General features: G+C 46.5%; 1 protein-coding gene across 4 annotated transcripts in view; it reads left to right on the forward strand.

Moving 5' to 3' along the window:
- Vps11 (vacuolar protein sorting 11) overlaps window positions 1–24,095 on the forward strand; it is a 152,526-nt gene that overhangs the window by 90,999 nt on the left and 37,432 nt on the right. For 2 of the 4 annotated variants that reach the window (XM_072287063.1, XM_072287062.1), the window contains exons 17-20: window positions 5,836–5,910; window positions 5,972–6,059; window positions 6,811–7,026; window positions 17,595–17,674. In XM_072287063.1, coding sequence (XP_072143164.1) covers window positions 5,836–5,910; window positions 5,972–6,059; window positions 6,811–7,026; window positions 17,595–17,674 — 459 coding nt within the window. Of the gene's footprint in view, window positions 1–5,835; window positions 5,911–5,971; window positions 6,060–6,810; window positions 7,027–17,594; window positions 17,675–19,038; window positions 19,108–24,095 lie in introns of all 4 variants that reach the window. The other 2 variants (XR_011893267.1, XR_011893268.1) reach the window with 2 other exon arrangements.

Consider the following 24,095-nt stretch of genomic DNA (forward strand, 5'->3'; position numbering starts at 1 on the left):
TAAGCGAATTAAGATCAGGCGAGACGGTAAAGAGATCAATACGAAACACCTGATACTCACTTTCGGTTCAAGTGTCCTCCCCGAGTCCGTCGAGGCCGGCTATATCAAACTTCGTGTTAGGCCATACGTGCCCAATCCTCTTAGGTGCTTTAAGTGCCAAAGGTTCGGCCACAGTTCACAGAACTGTCGAGGCCGGCTGACATGTGCCAAGTGCAGTGACAATGAACATTCTTCCGAAACATGCCAGAAAACTCCACATTGTGTCAACTGTGATGGCGAGTATCCCGCATATTCGCGCTCATGCCCGTCCTGGAAGAGAGAAAAGGAGATTGTGACAATCAAAGTCAAAGAAAACATATCTTTCAAAGAGGCACGTAGGTGGGTATCATACCTGCCAAAGAGCAGCTTTGCCGAAGTGGCGCGTAAGGGGGCAGCGTCACAACGGCCTCCGGCGGCTGTCCGACCCACAGTCAGTGAGTCGGCAGTTACGCCATCTGCCCCCGCGGCGGTTGCAGCTAGCGCTGCTCCGCCAACCCAGCAGACGGGGCCATCGACCCCGAAGGTGGGCGCAGCCGAAGCTGCCCCAACCTCCGAGACCCCTTCCAGCGCTGGCAACGGCCAGCGCAGCCAAATCCCTCAGGGAGCCCCATCGACCTCCGGGCTGGTGGGCGCAGGGGTCTTGCCTTCCGGGGCAGGACTCTCTCGGAAAACCTCTCGCTCGCAAGAGCGCTTGTCCGGCGTCTCACAGGAGGCAATGGACACCACACCTGTCCCCAAGGCGCACCAAACGCCTAGGGAGCGTCGAGAATCGCTCGAACGCTTCAGAAAGAACAAAACACCTATTACAGGGCCTCGAAAGGGCTCTGTAATGTAAGGCATCCCTTCCGTTTCCGTAAACACAGCACCTATATTTCTTTAAATATGGATACACAAATCATTCAATGGAATGTCAGAGGTCTTCTTAGGAATCTTGATGATGTGCAAGAACTCATCCATACACACAATCCAAAAGTGCTGTGTTTACAGGAAACACACTTGAAATCAAAATACACAAACTTTCTTCGACAATATGTTACTTTTCGGAAAGATCGCGATGATGCTGTCGCATCATCGGGCGGTGTTGCAATTATAATTCAAAAAAGCGTAGCCTGTCAACGTTTACAGCTACGAACGGCCCTTGAGGCAGTGGCGGTTCGAGCTGTTCTCCTTAATAAACTCGTCACCATTTGCTCGCTTTACGTACCCCCACACTACAAATTAAACAAACATGAATTTCAGTCATTTATAGACGAACTGCCAGAACCTTATGTTGTTCTTGGCGATTTCAATGCGCACAGCTCCCTGTGGGGCGACTCTCGTACAGACGCGCGAGGTCGTCTTGTTGAACAGTTCCTTTTTTCTTCTGGAGCGTGCCTTCTCAATAAGAAAGAACCTACATATTACTCTCTTGCAAGCAGAACCTTTTCTTCAATAGATCTGAGCATAGTTTCCCCGTCTATACTGCCCGAACTCGAATGGGAAGTTACGAATAATCCCTACGGAAGCGACCACTTCCCCATACTATTAAGAACACTTAAAGAAAATGAATATCCACCACAGGCTTCTAGGTGGAAGATTGACACAGCAGACTGGGAGGAATTCCGAAACTTAACTAGTATATCATGGGATGACATGTCTTCTTTAGAAATCGACGCTGCTGTGGAGTACTTCACAGCCTTCATAATAGATGCCGCATGTAAATGCATACGTGAAGTAAGTGGCTCGGCATGCAAACGGCATGTCCCGTGGTGGTACGATGAATGCAGAATCGCACGTAGGAATCAGAACAAAGCGTGGGGGTTGCTACGCGCTTCGCCCACTGCAGAAAATCTTGTCAACTTTAAGAAAGTAAAGTCCCAAGGCAGGAGAACCCGCCGACAGGCTAGAAGAGAAAGTTGGGAGAAGTTTTTATCGAGTATAAACTCTTATACAGATGAGGCCAAAGTATGGAACAAGGTAAATAGAATTATAGGGCGACAAACATATTCGCTTCCTCTGGTAAATACACAGGGCGATACACTGCAAGATCAGGCAGACTCACTTGGGGAGCACTTTGAGAGCGTATCAAGTTCAAATCATTATTCGCAATCCTTCCTGAAATATAAGCAAATAGAAGAACGTAAGCCATTAACAAGAAAATGTCGAGAGAATGAGCCTTACAACCGTCCATTTAGTATTGCCGAATTGAGAGCTGCCCTGAGCGCATGCAAGAGCTCCGCACCAGGATCTGATAGAGTCATGTATGAAATGCTCAAAAACTTACACAATGATACGCAAGTTACACTACTCACACTTTTCAACACCATCTGGAATGCAGGGTACCTTCCAACCGCGTGGAAGGAAGCCATTGTGGTCCCTGTTTTGAAACAAGGCAAAGACCCTTCCTCAGTGGCAAGTTACTGCCCGATAGCCCTCACAAGTTGCATTTGTAAGGTGTTTGAAAAAATGATAAATCGGCGACTCATTCATTTCCTTGAACAGAGCAAAATGCTTGATCCTTATCAGTGCGGCTTCCGAGAAGGGCGATCCACAACTGACCATCTTGTACGTGTAGAAGCAAATATTCGGGACGCATTTGTACACAAACAGTTTTTGTTATCCATATTCCTAGATATGGAGAAGGCGTATGATACGACGTGGCGTTATGGAATCTTAAGAGACTTGTCAGAAATGGGCATCCATGGTAATATGCTAAACCTCATAGAAAGCTATTTGTCCAGTCGTACATTCCGGGTAAAAGTCGGTAATGTACTTTCGCGTCCTTTTACGCAAGAAACGGGTGTACCCCAAGGAGGCGTGCTCAGCTGCACACTCTTTATCGTGAAGATGAACACGCTTCGCGCTTCATTACCACCGGCAATCTTTTATTCTGTCTACGTGGACAACATTCAAATAGCTTTCAAATCCTGTAACCTCGCAGTGTGCGAGAGACAGGTACAGCATGGCCTGAACAAAGTCTCAATGTGGGCAGACAAGAATGGATTTAAGATCAACCCTAACAAAAGCTCTTGTGTTCTTTTTACAAGAAAGAGAGGCCTGGTTCCGGATCCTTCCTTAGAACTGTGTGGACAACGAATACCTATCAGCAAAGAGCACAAATTCCTAGGTATCATACTTGACTACAGACTCACTTTCATTCCACACATTAAATATCTGAAAGAAAAATGTCTAAAAGCAATGAACTTAATGAAACTTCTATCCCAGACTACATGGGGTAGTGACAGGAAGTGTTTAATGAACCTATACAAGAGCCTAATTCGGTCTCGATTAGATTATGGTGCTGTAGTATATAACTCTGCCTCCCCGAGCGCGCTAAAGATGCTGGACCCAGTCCACCATCTAGGAATCCGGCTAGCCACTGGTGCTTTCAGAACGAGTCCTATACAAAGTTTATATGCAGAATCGAATAAGTGGTCACTTCATATCCAGAGAACATACATCAGCCAAACATATTTTCTGAAAGTCCACTCAAATCCTCAACATCCCTGTTTTAATACCATTAATGACATGACATATGCTACACTCTTTCGCAATCGTCCCTCCGTAAGACAGCCTTTCTCGCTGCGTGTGAGGGAGCTTAGTGAAGAAATGCACGTTCCACTCCTCGAGCTTCGCCTAATGCATCCAGCCAAGCTGCTACCTCCTTGGGAGTGGCAGCTCATACAATGCGATATATCTTTCGTGGAAGTCACAAAGCATGCTCCAGAGATTGAAATCCAGATGCATTTCCGGGAACTCCAGCACAAATACTCCTGCACGGAGTTCTACACAGACGCATCAAAGTCACACGAGGGGTGTCCTATGCAGCCGTCGGTCCATCCTTCTGGGAATCCGACGTACTGCATTCGGAAACTAGTATCTTTACAGCTGAGGCCTACGCACTGCTGTCGGCCGTAAAGCATATAAATAAATCACAACTCCAGAAATCAATTATATATACGGACTCCCTCAGTGTTGTGAAAGCCTTGATGTCTTTCTGTAATCACAAAAATCCAGTATTTAATGAACTCTACTCCGCACTGTGCAAAGCATATATATCTAACCAACATGTGATCATATGCTGGGTGCCTGGACATAGGGGCATCGAGGGAAACGTTCTAGCCGACCAGATGGCCACATCAATTTCATTGCATGCAGTTAATCCTGCTGCTTCGGTCCCTGTCACAGACCTGAAGCCTTTCTTAAGAAGGAAACTACGAAACCACTGGCAACGCATGTGGGACGAAGAAATAAATAATAAACTGCATGTAATAAAGCCACAATTAGGTTTCTGGCCTCCTGTAACAAAATCCCGCCGGACAGACGTTCTATTCTGCCGTCTAAGAATAGGACACACTTTTGGCACACATAACTTTTTAAACGAGCCTCCAACCTGTGGTAGATGCGGGGAGAGGCTGACCGTCCTCCATGTCCTACTGGAGTGTCGGGAAGCCGAATCTGAAAGAAGGAAACATTTTCTCTTAGCATTCCGGCAACACATCCCCCTTCATCCTGTTATGTTACTTGGCCCGGAACCACTCTTTGACACCGACGCCGTCCTAGGTTTTTTGAAAGATGTTGTATTGCATGTTATTAGCCCCACACGTTCGTAGCGCTTCCTCTCTTCAGAGGATGCCGCTGTGATAATTACTCTGAATAGCACATGCCTCTAGGCCCTTGTGGTTCAAGGGCTCTGGCGAGGCAGTAGTGCTGTTAACAATTTAACATCTCGCATATTTTAAACAATGCATCATTCTTCTACGGTGGATTTTATTGTTCATTGTATTCATCATTAGACATCGCCATAATTTTATAGCACGTATATTTTACACACTTTACAGCGACTATTTTTAGGCCACTTTACAGCCAAGTCACATCTTCCATAATACATTGTTAACACTACCACTTGTCATGGCGCTCTTTGGCCAAACCTGGCCCTTGCGCAACAAAACACCACACATCATCATCATCTGATCAGCAAGTGTTCCACTTTTGACTTGGACTGCCTTGATTTATTTGGCCTCGGCGAAGTCTGAGACTTTCATTACAGCTCTGGTGCTTGAATTCTGGGTAATACCAACAAATACATGTTTCATACCCAATGATGAATCTCTAAAGGAAGTCTGGTTTAGTTTGAAAACGTGTGATCATGTATTGACGCAACTGCATGTGGAGCTCCTTTTAGTAAGAATTCAGCAGCCATTGCCCTGTTTCTGTACTGAGTTCATGCACACAAAAATCGTTGGTGATTCCAAGTGCTGTCATTTTGCATATGCCACTGGCTGGCAATCATTTGAAAAGTTAGCTGACGATCAGCAAGCACCCCACACCTGGTCTTACCCATTCCACATTACCATCAGTCTTTCTTACTGAAGGCTTCCCGCTTCTGGATTGACCTTCCATTTCCTTGCGCCCCTCTTTGAACCTATGGTGTTACTCAAACATGTGTGTGCATGACAAGGTGTTATCTTCATACACTTGCCGAAACATTTAAAGTGTTTCTAGTGAATTATTCCCCGACCGGACAGCAAATATCATGTTGATCCGTTGCTCCATCTCCACGGTTTATTCCAGAGCTCTCAGAGCTGAATGACATGACAAGATACGGCTGCAAATGAATGTATGTTATAAAAAGTGAAATAGTTACAAAAAGTGTTAATTATAGTTATACACTACCAAGACGTCACATTACTTGATTACATAAAAATTGTACCCCTATTTTATACAAAGCCTACAGAAAAGGCCTAGCCCTGTTACTTTTTGGACAGACTTGGTAACTGTGTGTGGTGCCGTACATCAAAACTTGGAATCTTGCAGGTACCACCAGATCCTCGCCTACCATATTGACCAACACGACTATGATGGCGTGATCAAGTTGTGTGAGAAGTTTGGGTGCGTGTAGTGCCCCCTAGAGGCAGTGAGCTGGCGGTGACTGAGGTCATTACCTTTGCAGTATCTATGATCCCAACCTCTGGATTCAAGCGCTTGGCTTCTTTGCACGAGCTGAGGGTGCCAGCCAGCATCTGTCCACTGTGCTGCAGCATATCCTTTTGCTAGGAACTTGGTGGGAATGTCTACTGTGCAGGGCTCTTTTTATCAATGGGACGGCATGCTTTTAGGGCTCTACGTGCACGTTTGCTTGTGTGTTCGTGGCAAAAATGCTTGCTGAAACACAGCCTGCCAACTTTTGAATTTTTTCATAAAATGCCAGAGTTCCTTACTATTGTTGTCTTGGCACCAATAACCTTGATTTTTCATTTGTGTCCAGTTTAGAGCGAGAAACTTATTTCAAGAAAATACAAGTGCATTTGCTCATTGATTTTCTAGAGACTGGTAAGTCGGACCCATTGCAAAGCTTGGCGGCTATTACGTGACTGTTCTGTTAAAAACCTCATGAACATTTTTCTTTAGCACAGAGTATTCTCTGTGCCAGAGAAAATATCACTGAATATTTAATGCAACTATAGAACAGAAGGCCTGTTCACAGCCTCCCAAGAGAATAAACTCCACAAAATTATTTCATTTAACAGTCAACATCTTGAGTAATAAAACAGTTATATTTTACCAGATTTTGGCATTTCGTGGCTTCAACTGTGGCATTTTTCAGATTTTAAGGTTGGCAGGTTTGCTGAAGTCTTACATTCAGCTTTTGGGCAAAAAAGATGCCAGCGAATCCCCCCGTTTATTCGTGAGATTTTTTTCTTGCCCACAAGAACCATTGCTGAGCACCGAGTGTCGAGGCGCATGAGTGTCCGGGCACTTGCTGTTTGCTCCTTGACTGTCGTGCCTGCACAGGTGGAAAAGGGGCGCCTACTGCCACCCGTATTGGTAGTGGAAATGACTCGGCCTGCACCCCTATCAACACTGCGGGACTACCTGGTACGGCACCTACAGGCTGAGAGCCGGCAGCTAGATGAGCACCAGCGGCTCATTGCTCAGTACCGCCAGGAAACTGAACGTGTTCGGCAGGAGATGCATGACTTACGTAATGGCCCAAGAATCTTCCAGGTGAGGTCCTGGCCTCTAGGACAAGAAGTTGAAGTTGTGATCATTCTGGAATCTACTATATTCTGTGGCACTTAAAGATGAGAACAAGAAACAAGCAAAGGAAATGTGCACCATGCAATTGATTATATTTCACAGACAATTGCCAGGGTTGGTATTCTCAAACAATCACTGTTGGGGCTGCTACAGTAGACTCCCTTTAAGATGAACTCGAAGGGACCATGAAAATTCGTTCGTCTTATCAGAAGAATAATTGGCAACTTGACCAGGTGCATCCAAATATTTGACTTCAAAATGGTGAATGAAGTTGACTTAAAACAGCAAAAAAAATGACATAAAAAGCATTTATTTAGCTGAATTTTAATGGAAAACTGTTTTCAAGTGGTACCCTTGCTTGGTTTCATCCAGTCTGTGATGGATGTTTGGCGCTTCTGTGCTAATTGGCGAGCAGCCACAAATGATGTCATCACACCTAATGACCTTAAAAATCCTTCTATGCCTTCGTGCTGCTGGAAAACGTTCAGTAGGAAGTTAAAGCAGGCATCTGCCACCTCACAGGTCATTGGCGCAGATTCCGAGCTAGCAAGGTATGAAGGAGTGCACTGAGCGCACGGCAGAGCAACGCAACCTAGAGGAAAGTCCAGGTGATATTGAGCGAAGTGGGTAAGGAGAAACGAGGTGAAGCGTCACAGAGGAGGAAGGTAGGCGGAAGAGCGCTGCGTTGACCTCCTCTGGCAGTTGCTACAGGTTTCATTTGCGATACGGACATAATGGGTTCGTCTTATGATGACATCGTCCTCTGGCACTGTACACTGTGTGTGTGAGGGAAAGCGTGCGACGGTGAACCGACGATGGTGGCTCAATCTTGCGTGCGCAAAGGAGGAAAGGGGAAGAGGAGAGGGAACGCGCCGTCTTCAGTCGTGCGTATGGCACTGGGAGGGGAAGGAGGCGGGTGTTGCACTTTGGCCTTGCACGGTCGCGCGGGCTTTATATTGAATGTGATTTACTTTGGGGGCTCAGTATAGGTGGGCCGATGGCTCATAGCTTTGCGTGTGCTGTGTTCTCGCCCCTCAGTTTGAAGCGATAGCGTGAAGGTCACTTCACTCGCTGCTGCCGCCGCGATTTTGTCAGTTAGCGTCCGCAGTCATCGAGTGTGATTTGTTCACGCTTGCCTATGCACGCTGACACCATGCTTACGAACTTAGTAAACGAACGTTTACTAGGGGGTGTTCTACTCCAGCAGCTGCTGCGTATGGCATGGCTGCGAGGGTCCTGTCTTGAATACGATCTGCAATGCAGACAGTCTAGGTACACTAAGGGCTGATAGCTTCGTCTGCGCTATAACACCCATATGCTTGCGCGTCACCCGCATTCACGAAGTGAAACGAGGCTGTCTCTTTTGTTTCTTCCTCTTGTTTTCGCCTCTGTCTGCGGGCGATGTATGCTGCAGTCCTCCAGTAAGGTGCCTTGATGCACGTGCCCCCGTGCGCAGCACATAGAGGCACCCTAGCCTCTAGGGTCGGTAGCGGTGGCGGTCACTCCGAATGTTCGTCTTAACCAAAGAGCACGCCTGAGGCAGTTCATCTTAAGCGAATTTGTTTGTGCATTGAGTCTATGGAAAACCAAACAAACTTTTTTGTCCAGTCCATGCTTAACAAAAAAAGAAGAAAGAAGAAACATAGTGTCCTTCCACTCTGTGGAGAAGGATGACCAGCAATTCTGTGTATGTGGGCCCCTTAATGGCAAACTGCACCTCTACCACGGGTCAGCCCAGCATTACACTGTCTTTGGGGTCGGCCCACGTGTGAAAAATTATTGGTCTACGCGTGGATGTGATGCACCAGATCATATAGCTATAGACAGCTTCGCTGTAAAAAGCGGTGCAGCGACTTAATTAATGGCGACATACTGGATATGGCGTTGCACTGCTAAACTCGAGCTCATGGGTTCAAACCAGGTCGCGGAATTCGATGAGAATGAAATGGAAAAACACTCGTGTACTTCTGTTTAGGTGCACGTTAAAGAACCCGACATAGTAAGAACTGAACAGGGTGCCTCATAGTCATATTGCTCGACGTAAAACGCCAGAATTTGTTTAATTAAAGAATAAATAAAAAAGAAGGTAGCTGTGTCTTTCGGCTTTTTTCTAGGGTGGTAAACAAAAGAAATTATTCTTGAGTCTGATTTCTGAGAAAAACCTGTTACGCTTATCTTATATTTCATCCCTAAATGTAATATGCCCTTCCCAACTGTACGTCCACTCAACTATGTATATATATATAAGCAGCTTCTGTATTATAAACAGCTGCTTTCAGTTATCTGGTGCATTATCATACGGACAATAATGAAGCAATTAAAGGAATGGCATGCCTCACATACACATAGAGATATTTGTAGATCTGCTCTGTTCGTTGAAGATAAGTGTGGTACTACATTAATTGGGTGCTTAGTTTTAATTGGTTGGAGGCATGGTGAGACTGTCAAAAAAGGTTCCTTTGCCTGAATCGAGTTAGCAGATTTACAGGTTGCTCCAAAATGGGGTGTTTATATTGAATGACAGCTAGGAACCTGTTCAGCCGAACTGATTAGCACCCGTGCGTTAATTCTCTCAGGAACCGGTGCACCTCTGCGCAATAGCCACGACTTTCCAGCAGCACAATCATTCGGAATAAGAGTCCTGACTTGCATTGGCCCCTTACCTTCAAGGCTTCAAAAGTGCTGTCTATGTGTTAGATTGGAACGAAATCGGCCCTTCAATAATTTTGCAGCGGAACTGTTTTAGGCTAGTTTCCAGCAGTTCATGATCTGTGTAGACAAAATGATGGCGGAGTTAAGAGAGCTAAAATAGCTTAAGCATCAGGCAAAATTGTATCGGCATACGCGTCTCAGGTGCATTTGCCAGATGAGTCAAAATCTGTGATGGATGGCGGTTTGATGCGTTGCGATCTACACTAGCAATGACAGTGCAGCTGTTGAGCCCTATGCCTTGCCTATGACAGGCGAGAGCTGATGCGTGCACCATACAGACTGGGGATGGAATCGTTGTTTCCCACCGTATACGTTTGTCCCAGAACATACGTTCATCCCGGAATGATCGACACATTTGAGTGAATCCTCCCGGTGGACCCCAATCCCATCATTATTGTGGGTGACTTTAACGTCAACGTGTCTCGTCCCGACAGAAAGTGGTTCTTGGCGTTTCTCTTGGAAAGGTTCGGCCTTCAATGTTACACTAAGACCAATGTCTCCATGATGCATAGACCTAAATTTCGCCAAGAACATCTCCATTGTCGTGATAGAGGAAGAAGAAGGCGCATAACCGGTGGGACGCGCTTCACATCGGCTTCGCAGTTTTTCGATGACTGTGCCGGATTATCACCTTGTGCTACAAAAATTCTTGCACCAAGTGTTCCGTGTAGTCATCAGGACCACGAGGATACCTGCCTTTAAGGTAGGGGACCATTTTTGGGACTTTAAGGACGATTGTGTGCCCACCTAAGGCGAATCGTCGCTAAGCCTAGGCTTGCTCCGCCGACCGCTTGGCCTAGCCGCCGCGGCCGACGGGCGGTCGCTGCTGGAACGCACATTATTGCGAACTCTACCTGCATCATGGCCACTCCCATGAGTGTTGAAATAGAGGGGGAGGATATTCAACCCGAAGAAGTGACCAGGACCCTGGGCTGGCGCATCGCCGGTGAACGCAAGTCCCGACCACGTCAGCGAGACCTAGGTCTACCCAATGCACTTCAATCGAAACCCTCCGGTGCCGGTCGTAGACCCGAGAACGCCAAAGATACGTTAATCAAGAGAGCGCGCATGCCTGCACTGCCCCGAGACGATACCAAGATCGTGGTGAGACCACGCGGGGGTCTGAATATCAGCAAGGTCGGCCATATGGAAGTTGGCCGGGCCATTTACGCTGCGGCGGGAGTCACAAAAGAAGAATGGATCCGGGACGTGATATGCCCAAATTACCAGCAAAACATCGTCGTCATCAGTACTTCAAAGAGAGAAAATGCTAACCGGTATGTTGGAGTCACCAAGATTGTCGTCCAAGGAAATGAGCACGAGGTCAGCGCCTACGAATCCGCCCCCCATGGCATGACCAAGGGAGTCATACGAGGCGTCCCCCTCGGAGACACCGTTCAAGAAATCAACGAGAACATCGTCAACGAATATAATCCCACTGCTGTAGAGGCCAACCGCATCGCTAACACGACGTCCGTGGTGATCGCCTTCAATGGACCCAAAGTGCCGAACTACGTTCGTTACGGGGGCCTGCTCGCCAAATGCTCGTTATACAGAAAACAGATAGATATCTGCTATCAGTGCGGTCGCCTGGGCCACCGCATGGATGTTTGCCCTGATCCAACAGACCGGATCTGCCGGGGATGTGGTGCTCGAAATCCCGATGAACAGCACAAGTGTACCCCCAAGTGTGACCTCTGTGGAGGAGAACATTTGACCGCAGACAAGGTGTGCAGAGCTCGCTTCAAGATTCCGTACGTGGTACGGAAACGCCGGTGGGAGCGGAAAGATACCAACTACACGCCTGCAGAAGCCTCAAAACCGCCACGTCGGGAGGGAGCAGCTACGTCAGGGTACCGGAATCACTCTCTTTCCCGTGAAGGCGGACGAGGGCGGAGCAGCAGCTGCGCCTCAAAGCCGGGCTTGAGAGCGTCGTCGCCGGGTGACGTGGCCGGCAGCAGCTACAGCGGGGGCCGCCGGGAGTCGCGCTCAAGGTCGAAGACCCGGAGCCAGACACCGTCGAGGAACGCCGCTAAGCAGGTGGGCTGGGCAGTTAGATCTCCTATCGCTCTTAGCAACAAAGATTTCCCTCCCCTTCCCCAGACTCCCAAGAAAGATTGTGAGGAATGCATGCAACTCAAAGCGCTTGTAGTTAAGCAAAATGAGCAAATCAGCGCGCTTCTTGCGCGCATGGAGGCATTAGAAAAATCGAAAAGCAGCGAGGATGTCACAAAACGCAAAATTGCCAAGAGGGACGCTCAACAGGAGCCCCCGGTAACAGCAATGGAGGCAGAGAAAATTGAATCGAGTCCATCTGAGGAACCGGCGTGGGCCAAGCCCATTGAAGCCCTCACCGAGATGGTCACACAGCTTGCCAGCCAAATCGGCTTGATAACGTCCAAGATGGCCAAGTTCGACGCGCTAGAAGCTAATGTCAACCAGCTCATACTAACCACTCAAAAAGCTAAAAAGGGAGCCCCGTATGGGAAACCGTGCATGGGGAGTAGTCTCACGACTACCAACCTGAGCCAGGATTGCGGCCAGGCGTAAAAATAGGAAGGAAGATACCACGATCTTAGCCCAATGGAACTGCCGAGGAATTAAGGACAAAATAGGCGAATTACAGCAATACATAGATAATGCGGAACACAAACCGGATATCCTTGCAATTCAAGAAACGAACTCGCGACCAAAACTCGCGGGGTACGTCACATACACCGATCCCAGTGAGAAAAGCACAGCCATCCTAGTCCGAAGCAACATAGCTGCAACGCAGCACATTACCACCCAGAGAGGGTGTGAACACGTTCTCTTGGAAATTCACAGCAGAGGCATAGGAAGCAAAGACAACATCTTTATACTCAACGCATACTGTCGGCCCTCCAAGAAGAACCTCGACATAGAGGGCACATTACTCGACAGCAAGAGAGAGGCGGGCAGCCGACCCCTATTGATATTAGGAGACTTCAATGCGCCTCACACAATATGGGGTTACAAATTTTGCTCCAAGAGAGGCAGGGTGCTGGCGAACCTCATGGATCAGCACACATTAGCCCTACTCAACGAACCAGACACTCCCACCCGCATGGGCACAAGTACGACCCGGGACACCAGTCCAGACCTTACCCTGCTGAGTGGAACCTTGGACGTGTCGTGGCAGAACACAGGCGCGAACCTGGGGTCGGACCACGATATCCTCAATATTACGATCAGGGGGCCCGCGTTCAAGGCCCGAATGGGAACAACAAAGATAACTGACTGGGACAAACTTCGAAAAAGGCAAGCAGCCGATGAAGATGAGGACACGAACAGCACCAAATCGTATGGGGAATGGGCTAAGGAACAACTCGAGCTCGTAGAAAAATACACCCAGAAAATTGCGACCACACTGCAGACACCCTGTGTGGACGCAAAGCTTGCCCACCTTTGGGAAGCACGACACAGCCTCACCAGACGCTGGAAGAAACAACGACACAACAAGAAACTTCGCAAACGCATCCATGATCTCAACAAGCAAGCAGCTGAATACGCGTCCAAGCTGTGCAGAGAGAACTGGCTGAGCGTGTGTGATGGACTGCAGGGCACCCTTTCTACCAGGAAGACGTGGTGCCTCCTTCGTCACCTGATCGATCCTCTCGGCAGCAAGAGTGCCACTAATCGAAGCCTCACGCGCACCCTCAACAACTATACTGGGGGTGCCGACAAACTCATCAACGACCTGAAGGCCAAGTACCTGAAAACGGAGAAGGGTGATATCGCACCTCCCGACTACGCAGGACCTACCAATGAAGCGTTAGACAAGCCATTCACTGACACCGAGTTGATATCGGCAATCTCCGAGAGCAACAGGGGCAGCGCGCCGGGACCCGATACCATTACCTACAAGTTACTTAACAACCTCGGGCACAAGGCCCGCAGACAGCTGCTCGAGTATATGAACCGGGTCTGGGAGTCTGGCAATCTTCCACACGAATGGAAAGAGGCAGAAGTCCGCTTCATACCCAAGCCTGGGAAGACACCTCACATCGACAACATGAGACCGATATCCCTCACGTCCTGCGTGGCGAAGGTCATGGAACGTATGGTTCTTAAGAGGTTGCAGCGACATCTTGATGCCACCGATCAGATGCCAGAGACAATGTATGGCTTTAGGCAGCACCTGGGCACCCAGGATGTTCTCGTACAACTCAACGAACTGGTAATTAAGCGAGCAACGAAGCAATCGCCACGAGCGATACTAGCGCTAGACCTCACAGGTGCCTTTGATAACGTCACACATGAAAGTATCCTCCGCAACCTGCGCAACACGGGTTGTGGAGTGAAAACTTACAACTATATCCGAGACTTTCTTCGTGACCGAACGGCAAGGATCAGAATAGGAGAGGAGACATCCCAACCGATCTCCCTGGGGGATCGAGGAACGCCGCAAGGTTCGGTCCTTTCCCCCCTCCTATTTAACATGGCTCTCCTGCCGTTGCCCAAGCTTCTCGAATCAATAGATGGTCTGGGCCACGCATTATATGCCGACGACATCACCCTCTGGACTGCGAGGGCAGGGTCGGATGGCTGGATGGAAAACACGCTCCAAAAAGCGGCTGACACGATCAACAGCTATGTGAAGACATGTGGCCTTTGCTGTTCGCCTCAAAAATCGGAGCTGACAATAGTCAGACCACGTGCATCAAGGACACAAGCAGAAAACATAGAAATCACTTTGGAAGGGAACCGGATCCTCCCGGTACCTCAACTCAGGATCCTGGGTCTCCTGATCCAGGCAGACGGCAAGGCAACAGCCATGATTAGAAAAATGAAGCTCACGTCAGACCAAATCTTGAACATGATCAGACGAGTGGCCAACAGGCAGAGGGGTCTGAAGGAATCGGACACCTTGCGCCTCGTTGAGGCCTTTGTTATCTCACGAATCGTCTACGCAGCGCCGTACCTGCAGCTCCTCAAGAAGGACGTCTTACAACTTGACGCAATAATCAGGAAAGCCACGAAGCAGGCCCTGGGTATTCCCATAAATTCATCCACGACAAAATTACTTCAAATGGGAGTCCACAACACAGTAGCCGAGCTCGTAGAAGCCCACCTATCCAATCAAAGGGTACGCCTTAGCCAGACCAAGGCGGGCAGAAGCGTCCTCCGCAAGCTAGGATGGCAAGAATCGCACTACACCCGCCACGACCAATTACCCGAAAAGTTCAGTGAGAAGTTGCAATGCAAACCGCTACCACGCAACATGAACCCCACAAGGCATGTCGGACGACGCGACGCCCGGGCAAGAGCCATCTCCAGGACCCTGGAGGAAGACGACACTGTTTTATATACAGACGCCTCTCTATCGAAACGCTCCACGAGGGCAACAGTCGTGGTCACCGGGCTAGAAAAGCTGGTCACCTGCGCATCAATCTACACTCCGTCTTCGGAGGAAGCAGAAGAAGCAGCGATAGCTCTCGCACTCCTACAACCAAACGTCACCAAGATCGTCACGGACTCACAAGCTGCATACAAGAACTACAGATCTGGCTGGGTGTCCCTTGCGGCACTAAAAATTCTTGGTAAAGCTACGCCTCCTAAACAAGCGATCGAATTAGTTTGGGTCCCGGCTCACTCCTCAGTTGAGGGCAATGAATATGCTCATCAACAGGCCCGAGCGCTAAACTCCCGGGCCAACGAGGAGGAGGCAAGGGGATGGCAACCCATCACAAATTATAGAGATATAGTCAAATATTACAGGGACGGCAGGAAGACATTCCCGCACCCCCACCACTCCTTGACCAGAGCCGAACAAACAATATACAGGCAAATCCAGGCAGGATCCTTTCCCCACCCCTGCCTCCAGAACAAGATATACCCAGAGAGATATAAGAACACATGTCCTCACTGCAATGCATTAGGAACCCTTCAGCACGTCATAGGAGAGTGCAATTTTTCCATACACCACCCCCCACCTATACCCATAACTAACCCCCCTGCTATCCCCACCCTTTACGAGCGATGGGAGATCATGCTGTCCAGCCCCGCCCTGGAAGACCAGCTCAGACTGATCCACAGGGGCCAGGCGGCCCTGGAAGCATATGGAGCCCGCGAAGAGGGAGCCACCCCATCAGACGCTTAACGCGTTTCATTTCATAATGGACCAGTAAAGTTTCTCTCTCTCTCTCTCTCTCTCCATTGTCGTCACAGAGCCCATGGCCATCTAGCATAGCGACCATAAAGCCATAATTACTGCGGTCACAAGATAAACGTAAATACAAATACACATAACAACGTGCATATTTGTGTCATATTCTTTTGTTGTTTTATTTTCTTCTCTTTATAGTTATAAACAGCTCCGCTGGTCATCCACCTTCACAGAGTGGAATGGCTTTGAATTTTTAATAGTAAATTCTGATGTCGTATATGATCTGAATAGCAAATACCATTCGATTAGACTATTTGTTTATACTGCATTTCGCCTGCTGGCACGTTGAAGAGGATCGTCACACAAAAGAAGCCATGGAGATTATATTGCTAAGGACTTCCTGGTCTTCCCCATTCCGTCTGAGTAGACAGTAAATATCTTTTCCCTAGCACTGTTGTTCATATTAAGGTCCAACCGTCCAACATTTGCCTTGATTTCTTTTCTCAGAAAGTCAATTGGTTCACCTGCGGCTGGTTCAGCTTTTAAAAGAAACATGTTTATTCCAATGGGGATTTTTCAGTTTTTCAATCAGTGCATTTAGAATATTTGATAATTTTTCTCTTACATATATGTCTATGTACCCTTAGATTTATCTAGAAGTGCATTGGTCATCTGCACCCCTTCATGCCATGCAGTTAATAAACCTTGTTTATTTCACTACAATATTGTTTTATTTGATCATTGTTCCTGATCAACATTCCACTAACAAGAAGAGTGCGTAAAATGACACGATTTCAATAAAATTTTTTTACGTAGCTTCATGTTGCAGATAAACAGCTTCAGTGTCAAAAAAAAATAAACCTGTTACTTTTAGAAAACAGTGTTTAAAACAGCAGTTCACCTAGCTAAAGCTACAATTGGTACCGGCCAGCAAGAGTTGCAGGTGTAAAAAAGTAAAACCATAAGAAATTTTACTGCAAAGACTTTCTGCGAGAACTGGGCGTCCGCCAGCGTCCCTGCAATGAACGCGCACTCGCTTGCAGATGATACACTTGACAACGACAGCAAAATTGAAGACTTCATGTTGTATAACCCATGCCTCAAATATGTGTACGTAGCAAAAAGTTGTCAGTATAAATTTGCAGTTGAAGCAAAGCACGATTATAAGATCATACGCGCTGCGGTCTCAGTACCCATAGTAAAATTACGTTGAATATGCCGCGAAGCGAGTTTCCACCCCAATCCACTTCACTCGCAGTGCCCTCGCACAATTCTTCCACACGCGGCGCCTCAGCGGGAGAGTGCTGTTCGGCCCACTTTGTCTAGTGCACTCTAGCTTAGTCTACCTTTGCAGACATATACCTTCCACAAGCAGTTGTCTGTAAGCACTTATGGCACAAGACAAATGTCCCCATTTGTCCATATGTCCCCATTTTCCATGTTCCCATGTTTGGCCATATGTCCCCATTTTCAGTTTCATTTCAATGAACAGAGTGAATGATAAGGTATAAAACCTTATAGTACTTATGGTGCCTAGAATATACTTGTCGGTTGTTTTCAAATCGAACATGACACTCACTGCCTTCAGTTGTTTGCTATGAAGAAATGCGTTTTTAATAGTGCTGCACCCTTTTGTTTGATACTGTTACACCTTTTTACTTTTTACTTGGAATTTTCATTTCACTGTTACATGCAGGATGCAAAATGTTCAGGCTGCAACCACCAGTTGGAATTACCCTCTGTGCACTTCCTCTGTGGCCACTCCTATCACCAACAGTGAGTGGCCCACTGTTCATGTTTCTTTGAGCAAGTGCGCATGGACTGCAGTCAGAGAAACTGCAGCCTTGTCGGCAGTTGCAACCTTTTCTTGCTGTCTCTAAAGGCGGCGCTACATGAAGCAAACAACTGGCGTCAAAGCTGCAAACATTGTCTGGCAACTAATGCCTAATGTCCAGCATCAAAAAATTATCCCGGTGAACTTTGCTGCCAGAAGCGGCGCAGCTAAGCTTCTCTCTCTCTTTCTTTTTATTTCCGACTTGACCATTCCGCCATTTTGAATTGTAAATTCGCTAATTTCGCATTGTGGATACCTTAACGAAATTAACGCAAGCCAGTGATACATCCTACCGTGATCGTCAAACATAGCCGGGACAGAGAAATACAGAGCTTGCTGCTGTCAAAAGGTGCATAAAATACATGCCGACGATTCAAACCTGCATCAGCTAATAGGAGTGCTTCCTGTGTCTGCATGGCAGCAGTAACAAATCATGACGCTAGTGTTTTCATTTTAGAGCACAGATCTTAATGGCCTGTTTCTGCAGCGAGCAGTAGTGGTGGTGGTGTAACCGAGCGAACGACCACAACAGCAAAAGATGGAAGAGCGAACACGAAGTGGCAGATACCAGACGCGAGCCGCAAATGGTGGAGATCGATGAGAGCGGCCCGTTCAGTGATGTGCATGTGGGAAACTGGTTTCGTGCAGACCCGCCCGACCTCTTGATGCGTACTTGTATCAGGGTTCAGCTGGACTACTCATTTCATACTATCATCTGCTCACGTCAGCTCCCATTCGTCCTTGTTTGGCTTGCTTCGTTTGATCTTGTTTGCGCTTGTCATGGTTTGCGATTGTTTTGTAATCTGATTGTATGTGCTATGCGAATTGTGTAGTACTTTCTGGAAGCCATGCGGGGCACCAACGATTACACTGGAACCTTCGACGAGTCATGTATGAAAGCCGACACGCTCGACTCACAGATCAGATTTTTTACAATTTCCAACTCTGCTACGTGTCTCTCTCAAATTCTTTGCCTCAATGTATCGTGAAATGAAAAGACGTATAGAGCTGTGCTCAAATTTCACATTAGGGACTATCGTAATTATTGATTATTTTTGTTTGCTTCCTTTGCTTTTATTTCTGCACAGTGAAATAAAGAGCTATGGCTATCTGAAGCTCAGATTTGTCCTCTTTCCCAAATGGAGGTGTTGCGTCAATGGAAAGTTGCACTAGTTGCATGCTCTGCAGTTCTGTGGCATCTCCGGACGCCCAAATTTTTGCCAAATGTTTGTCAACAGCAGATTGGAATATAGAGATTTTCTCAACTTCTATGTCACTTTTCTGTCTATTTCCCTATGTAATAAAGGAACACCCGAAGATGGCAAAAAAAATTAGTTGAAATTTTGGTCAACTGAAGTGGAGGGCTCAGTAAAAAGTGAGTTGCATTTCGACCACCGCTCACTGTGGCGAAAACCTTGATATGCAGTTAAGCCTCAATATAACAAACTTCAATACAACAAACTTTTCAATATAATGAAGTATTTATCTTTTTATAGCTTCTTGTCCGTAGAGCACCATGTATTTAGAATCTCAATATAACAAAGTGTATTTATACATGATTTCAATATAACGAAATTTCACTGCTGCCATGAAGGAAAGCTGAGACAATAAAAGGAAACTTCCACAGGCGTAGATGGCCAAATGGTTGAATTACAGGCAGCTGCTTGTAAATGCACCTCTCAAATCGCACACCGCATGTCCAGGAGGTACCCCTGAAATGGAGCAGCATCATGTTTCGTATAAAGTAGGTGTGTGCGGATACGTAACAGCTCATTTTGAATTGAGTGTTGAATTTAATAAAAAAATAGAGCTGAATATCACGTTGAATATTGAATATAAGAAAATTTTTCACAAAACTTGATGCTTACTAAATTTGGGAAAGAAAATACAGCGCTGCACATGCTCGGGAGTCTCCTAGCATTGCATAGCAAGAATGTAGCAAGTGAGCAGTGACGTAGGTACATAAAAATCAAGATATACAGTACAGCATACTCTTATTAAAGGGAACACCAAATTAGTATGCCAGTACTCGTTACAGCTCAGTTCTAGTATATGAAGGTCTGGAAAATATTTTCTTTTTTGTTAATATAATTTCTCTGAAACTAATCACCTGAAACTAATGAATTAGTGACGTTGCATCGTGTGTAATATAATGAGGTTCTCAGTTTAATAGTGGATCTGTGTTTTGTGGCAATCGTTTGTTTATTGCGTAGAAAGTTTGCTTTCCAGGTTCTCTCCAAAATAAAGAAGGGCTATCTCAACTTCACAGTAGGTGTATTAGGCCGATCTAAGCTGGCTAGAGGAATAGTGTAGTTCCTAGAGTAGAGTAGTGTAGTACTCTAGAGAGTAGTGTAGTAGTGTAGTGGAGATACAGTGTAGTTCACCACTTCTCCGCATAATGACACAAAAATGGCACTGCTGTCAGTAGAACGGTGCCCTGTACGCGTCATCCGTACGCAGGAGTGTGGTGTAAACAAAAGACGTGTTTAAAGACATTGCTGCCACTGGTTTCGTCTATGATGAACGCTTGAAATACAGTTCTGAAAAGGGGAAGCAGAGCTGTATGGGAAATTTTGCTATTGTCAAAAAATATGAAGTGATGGAACTTTTTTTTCTAACTTCTATGCAAGAACCTCACACTGCAGTCTAGGTGATATTGACAAAGTGTGGAGTTATTTTGGCATTTTAGGCTACAAACTAGTGCACATAGATTTGTTGTAGATTTGGTGTAGCCTAGTATCATTTGAATCAAATAAATTATGAGGTTCAACATCCAGAAGCAATTAATGCACGGGCTATGAGAGGCTCTGCAGTGGGGCACTCCAGATTACTTTTTGACCACCTAAGGATCTTTCACGTGGGTCTAAACCTAAGTACATAAGAGTTTTGCATTCTGACCCAATCAGAATGATGCCGCCACTGCAGGTAAACGAACTTACGACCTGATCATCAGCAACATAATGATCACCACTGGGCTATCATGGCGGGTGAGAATTCCGTTTGGAGCAAGGATGTTGCACTTGGTGCTGAATTGACAACTCCTGTGTAGCTAAGTCTTGTTGTTCATCTTTCCTAAACCTTAGCGAAAAATCTCTACAATTGCTAACGCCTTAGCTGGCACATTTTGTCTATTGCAGTAACAAGCGAACTTACCTTTCCTGCAGAAATTTGGGGTGTGCCTGTCGGTTCTTTGCATGGAAATTCATACACTTCCGATTGAATTTTATTGAGGGTGATGTTACAAACCAATTTCCCACTAACGAGAAAATGCAGCAGGTGTGGAACCTTTCACTGCCAGATTCAGTAACCAAGCATGAGGTAACACCGTAAACGATGACAAGCTCCGCAAATGCCAGCACAGAAGTCTTGACATCGCAATTTGCGCAGGCTTCATTCACAGCTTGTTGCTGTGATCTCTCAATGTTTGTGGTCGTAATCATGTTGTGTGATCACAGTCCCAAATAATGTTCCCTCTTCTCTTCTCGTGCGTCACGTTATAGATTTGAGCAGAAGCACCATACTATTGCATCTTTGGTAAACCTCTCTTAACCACAATGGTGAAATTGCGCTTGAGGAACTGGGCCTGATAGTGTCCTTCACCCACAAGCGATGTCCGCTGCTGCTCGTGGCGGCATTGAGAACAATGCAGCTTTAGGCTACCCTGACTTAGTTCAGAGTGAAGAAATAAGTGTCCATGTTGATCCTCTTTGAGGCAGAAATACTGATACTATTTATTCAGCCCCAGAGATGAGCTTCCGCTAACTCTTGCCGCTCACTTTTTCATCGTAGAAGCTTCTACATATTTTAGAAACTTGAAAACACGCAATAACAGTGACCCATACCTCCTCATTGCACAAACTGAGGGCTACAGATGACAAATTTTCACTCTGCGTGCACCATTTTTTGCACGCCGTCTGCCACTAGTACCAGACGACATGCACCGCTGAGCACCATCATAGAGAGCACAGCGTCACTTTTTAGTCATGATGTGGAGAAGTGGTGAACTATGCTCCAGACAGGGCGGTCGGCACACCTACTTCTCTTGCCACCACGGCCAGTCTGTGCAACAGATGGAAGGACCTTACATAACGCGACTCTAGTAGCTGGCACTGACAGTAAAGAGCAGCCGTCGTACGTGCTCTTTCATTGTTAGGTTCGGCGTGATTTGCCACATGTCAAAGATTCTAAAATCTGCAGGGTCATGGCAAGTTTATGCCAATTCATGCAACCAGGACCTGGCATGACACTTTTGCACCCAGCCTGTAAATCCAAAGCTAGTCATGTGGCGAGGTGCTTGAAGCTTATTAAAAAAAAAGTGTTTATGTGAATGGCGTCAGTAAAGCGTTGGTAACGAAAAAGAGACCGCCGTTCTTTGTGTTGTAAAGATAGCACACATGGTGGCTGTGAGCAACTTGATTGCCATCCCGTGCACTTGCTTTCATTTCCGAGGCGGTTTGTCAGCTTTCAGAGTGTCGCACAGCTGCTGCTAATAGATCTGTGTTGATTAGGCACCAAACCATAACTTAAGTCGACGACACCTGATGCAGAAGCGCTGATTAGGCCGAATGGCCATGGCAGTGTGGCCTGTGGTGTGGCCGTGACAAAAATTCGCTGCCTGCCGATGTAGTAATGGGCCATAAGCCGTCATGGAATGCTTGCCGCTAGTATGTTTACACAGGTGACTCATCATGTGATTGGTCCCGAGATCACGCTTGTGGGTTAGATTGACGGCTGTTTAAGTGGCCTGAAGTTCGTCACCGTGTATCCAACATGGTCTGCGTACCTATCGGCAGTTAATATGTCCAGATGGCAGTGAAGCTGCCTTAGAAGCCTGTATGGCCTGCAATGGCGGCTTGTGGAAGCACGGCAGCACCATCTACATTTCACGGCGCCAACTTCTTGGTGGAAAAGAATCGACATTTGCCATTTTTAGGCTTGTCACGCCAAGTCGTCTACTGCACCAGCTCACATCACATCACATATACAGAGCACAACAGTAGAAATAAAGCGTAAGTGAGAATATTCGCCACAACATCGTGTTACAATCTAACCTGAATACACCCATCTGTATTTATAGCCTGCATTCTATAACGGCACTCATTGCACTGGTGATCCTTGAGAGTTTTGCATGAATTGAGATCAAAGGGATCACTAAGATTTCATACTAAGTACCATACGCATGTGTCCTTAGTGCCAACACACATCTGTTATTTCGGCGTTAAGTTAAAATCAATGTTACATCAAAATAATTTACAAAAACCACACTTTAATCTTCACAAGCACAGCACACATGCCATCTATAGTTTTTTTCTGGTACTGAAGACCTAGCTAAAGCATAATATTTAGTGCAAAGGCAGTTAAAGAATGAAGTTACTGATAAAATCTTATGAGGTTACTGCTATATATATTGCCATTACTTTTCATGGCTACGCATAAGAGAGTTTTGATGATATTACAGTGTTAAATAATGTTAAGTATACAATCTCGGCATATATCAGCATGCATCGCCATGAGAAGACTTCAGAAATCCTGCACTGTTTCTTACTCATAATTATTCATGAATTGAAGCAAACAGCCTGTGACTTCACATTTTCCTATTCTAATGGCACTGTCTGTACTTTTTCAAATCTTACCATTGGTGACATATTGAATGCATAATTTTCATCAGATAGTGTTTTGCCCCGCAAGATGTAGTCATGCTTCAATTGCACGACCATAATTGATGTCACTGCTCATTGGTTTGGAGCCGCACTTCAGCCTCGTCTTCGCGACCATGTCCATTGACCTTGGCTAATCTGCCCGATCTTTGCACTTTACAAAATGTGCTGCTTTCGTTTCCATTCCTTCTTTCTTTATCGCATTATCATTTCGGTTAGTCGTGTCAGCCCGAACGAACCTTGTACAGACAGAGGTGGTCACAGCTGAAGCATTGTCTTTTGCGAGTTGCGGCGTTTGGGCACTGTGTGTATGAACCCTGCCCGGGCCAACGTCGGGGAGTGCCCACAGTGACAGACTACTACTGTGTCAGCTGTGGCTGCCTGACTGCAGCGCCCTCAGTGCTCCTGTTCTGCCAAAAACAAAAAAGAAGCTCTCGCTTGGGCAGCATCGAGCATGTGAGGCTCAGCGGCGCATGCAATGTGCATGCATGATTTGGCGCATGCATGCACCAAATACATCGAATATTCGAAAAATTTAATAGTAGGTGTTTGATTCGGTGATATTCAATATTTGTACACCCTTAGTATAAAGGCCAACTGCGATAAAATCATACCTAGAGGAGGCCCAACGTAACACAAGGCAGGCGAAGTACATGAATTTAAATTTTCAAAAGCCAATGATGTGTACATCTGTCGTCTGATGTCC

Source organism: Dermacentor andersoni, chromosome 3 (assembly GCF_023375885.2).
Source record: "Dermacentor andersoni chromosome 3, qqDerAnde1_hic_scaffold, whole genome shotgun sequence".
Classification (NCBI taxonomy): Eukaryota; Metazoa; Arthropoda; class Arachnida; order Ixodida; family Ixodidae; genus Dermacentor; species Dermacentor andersoni.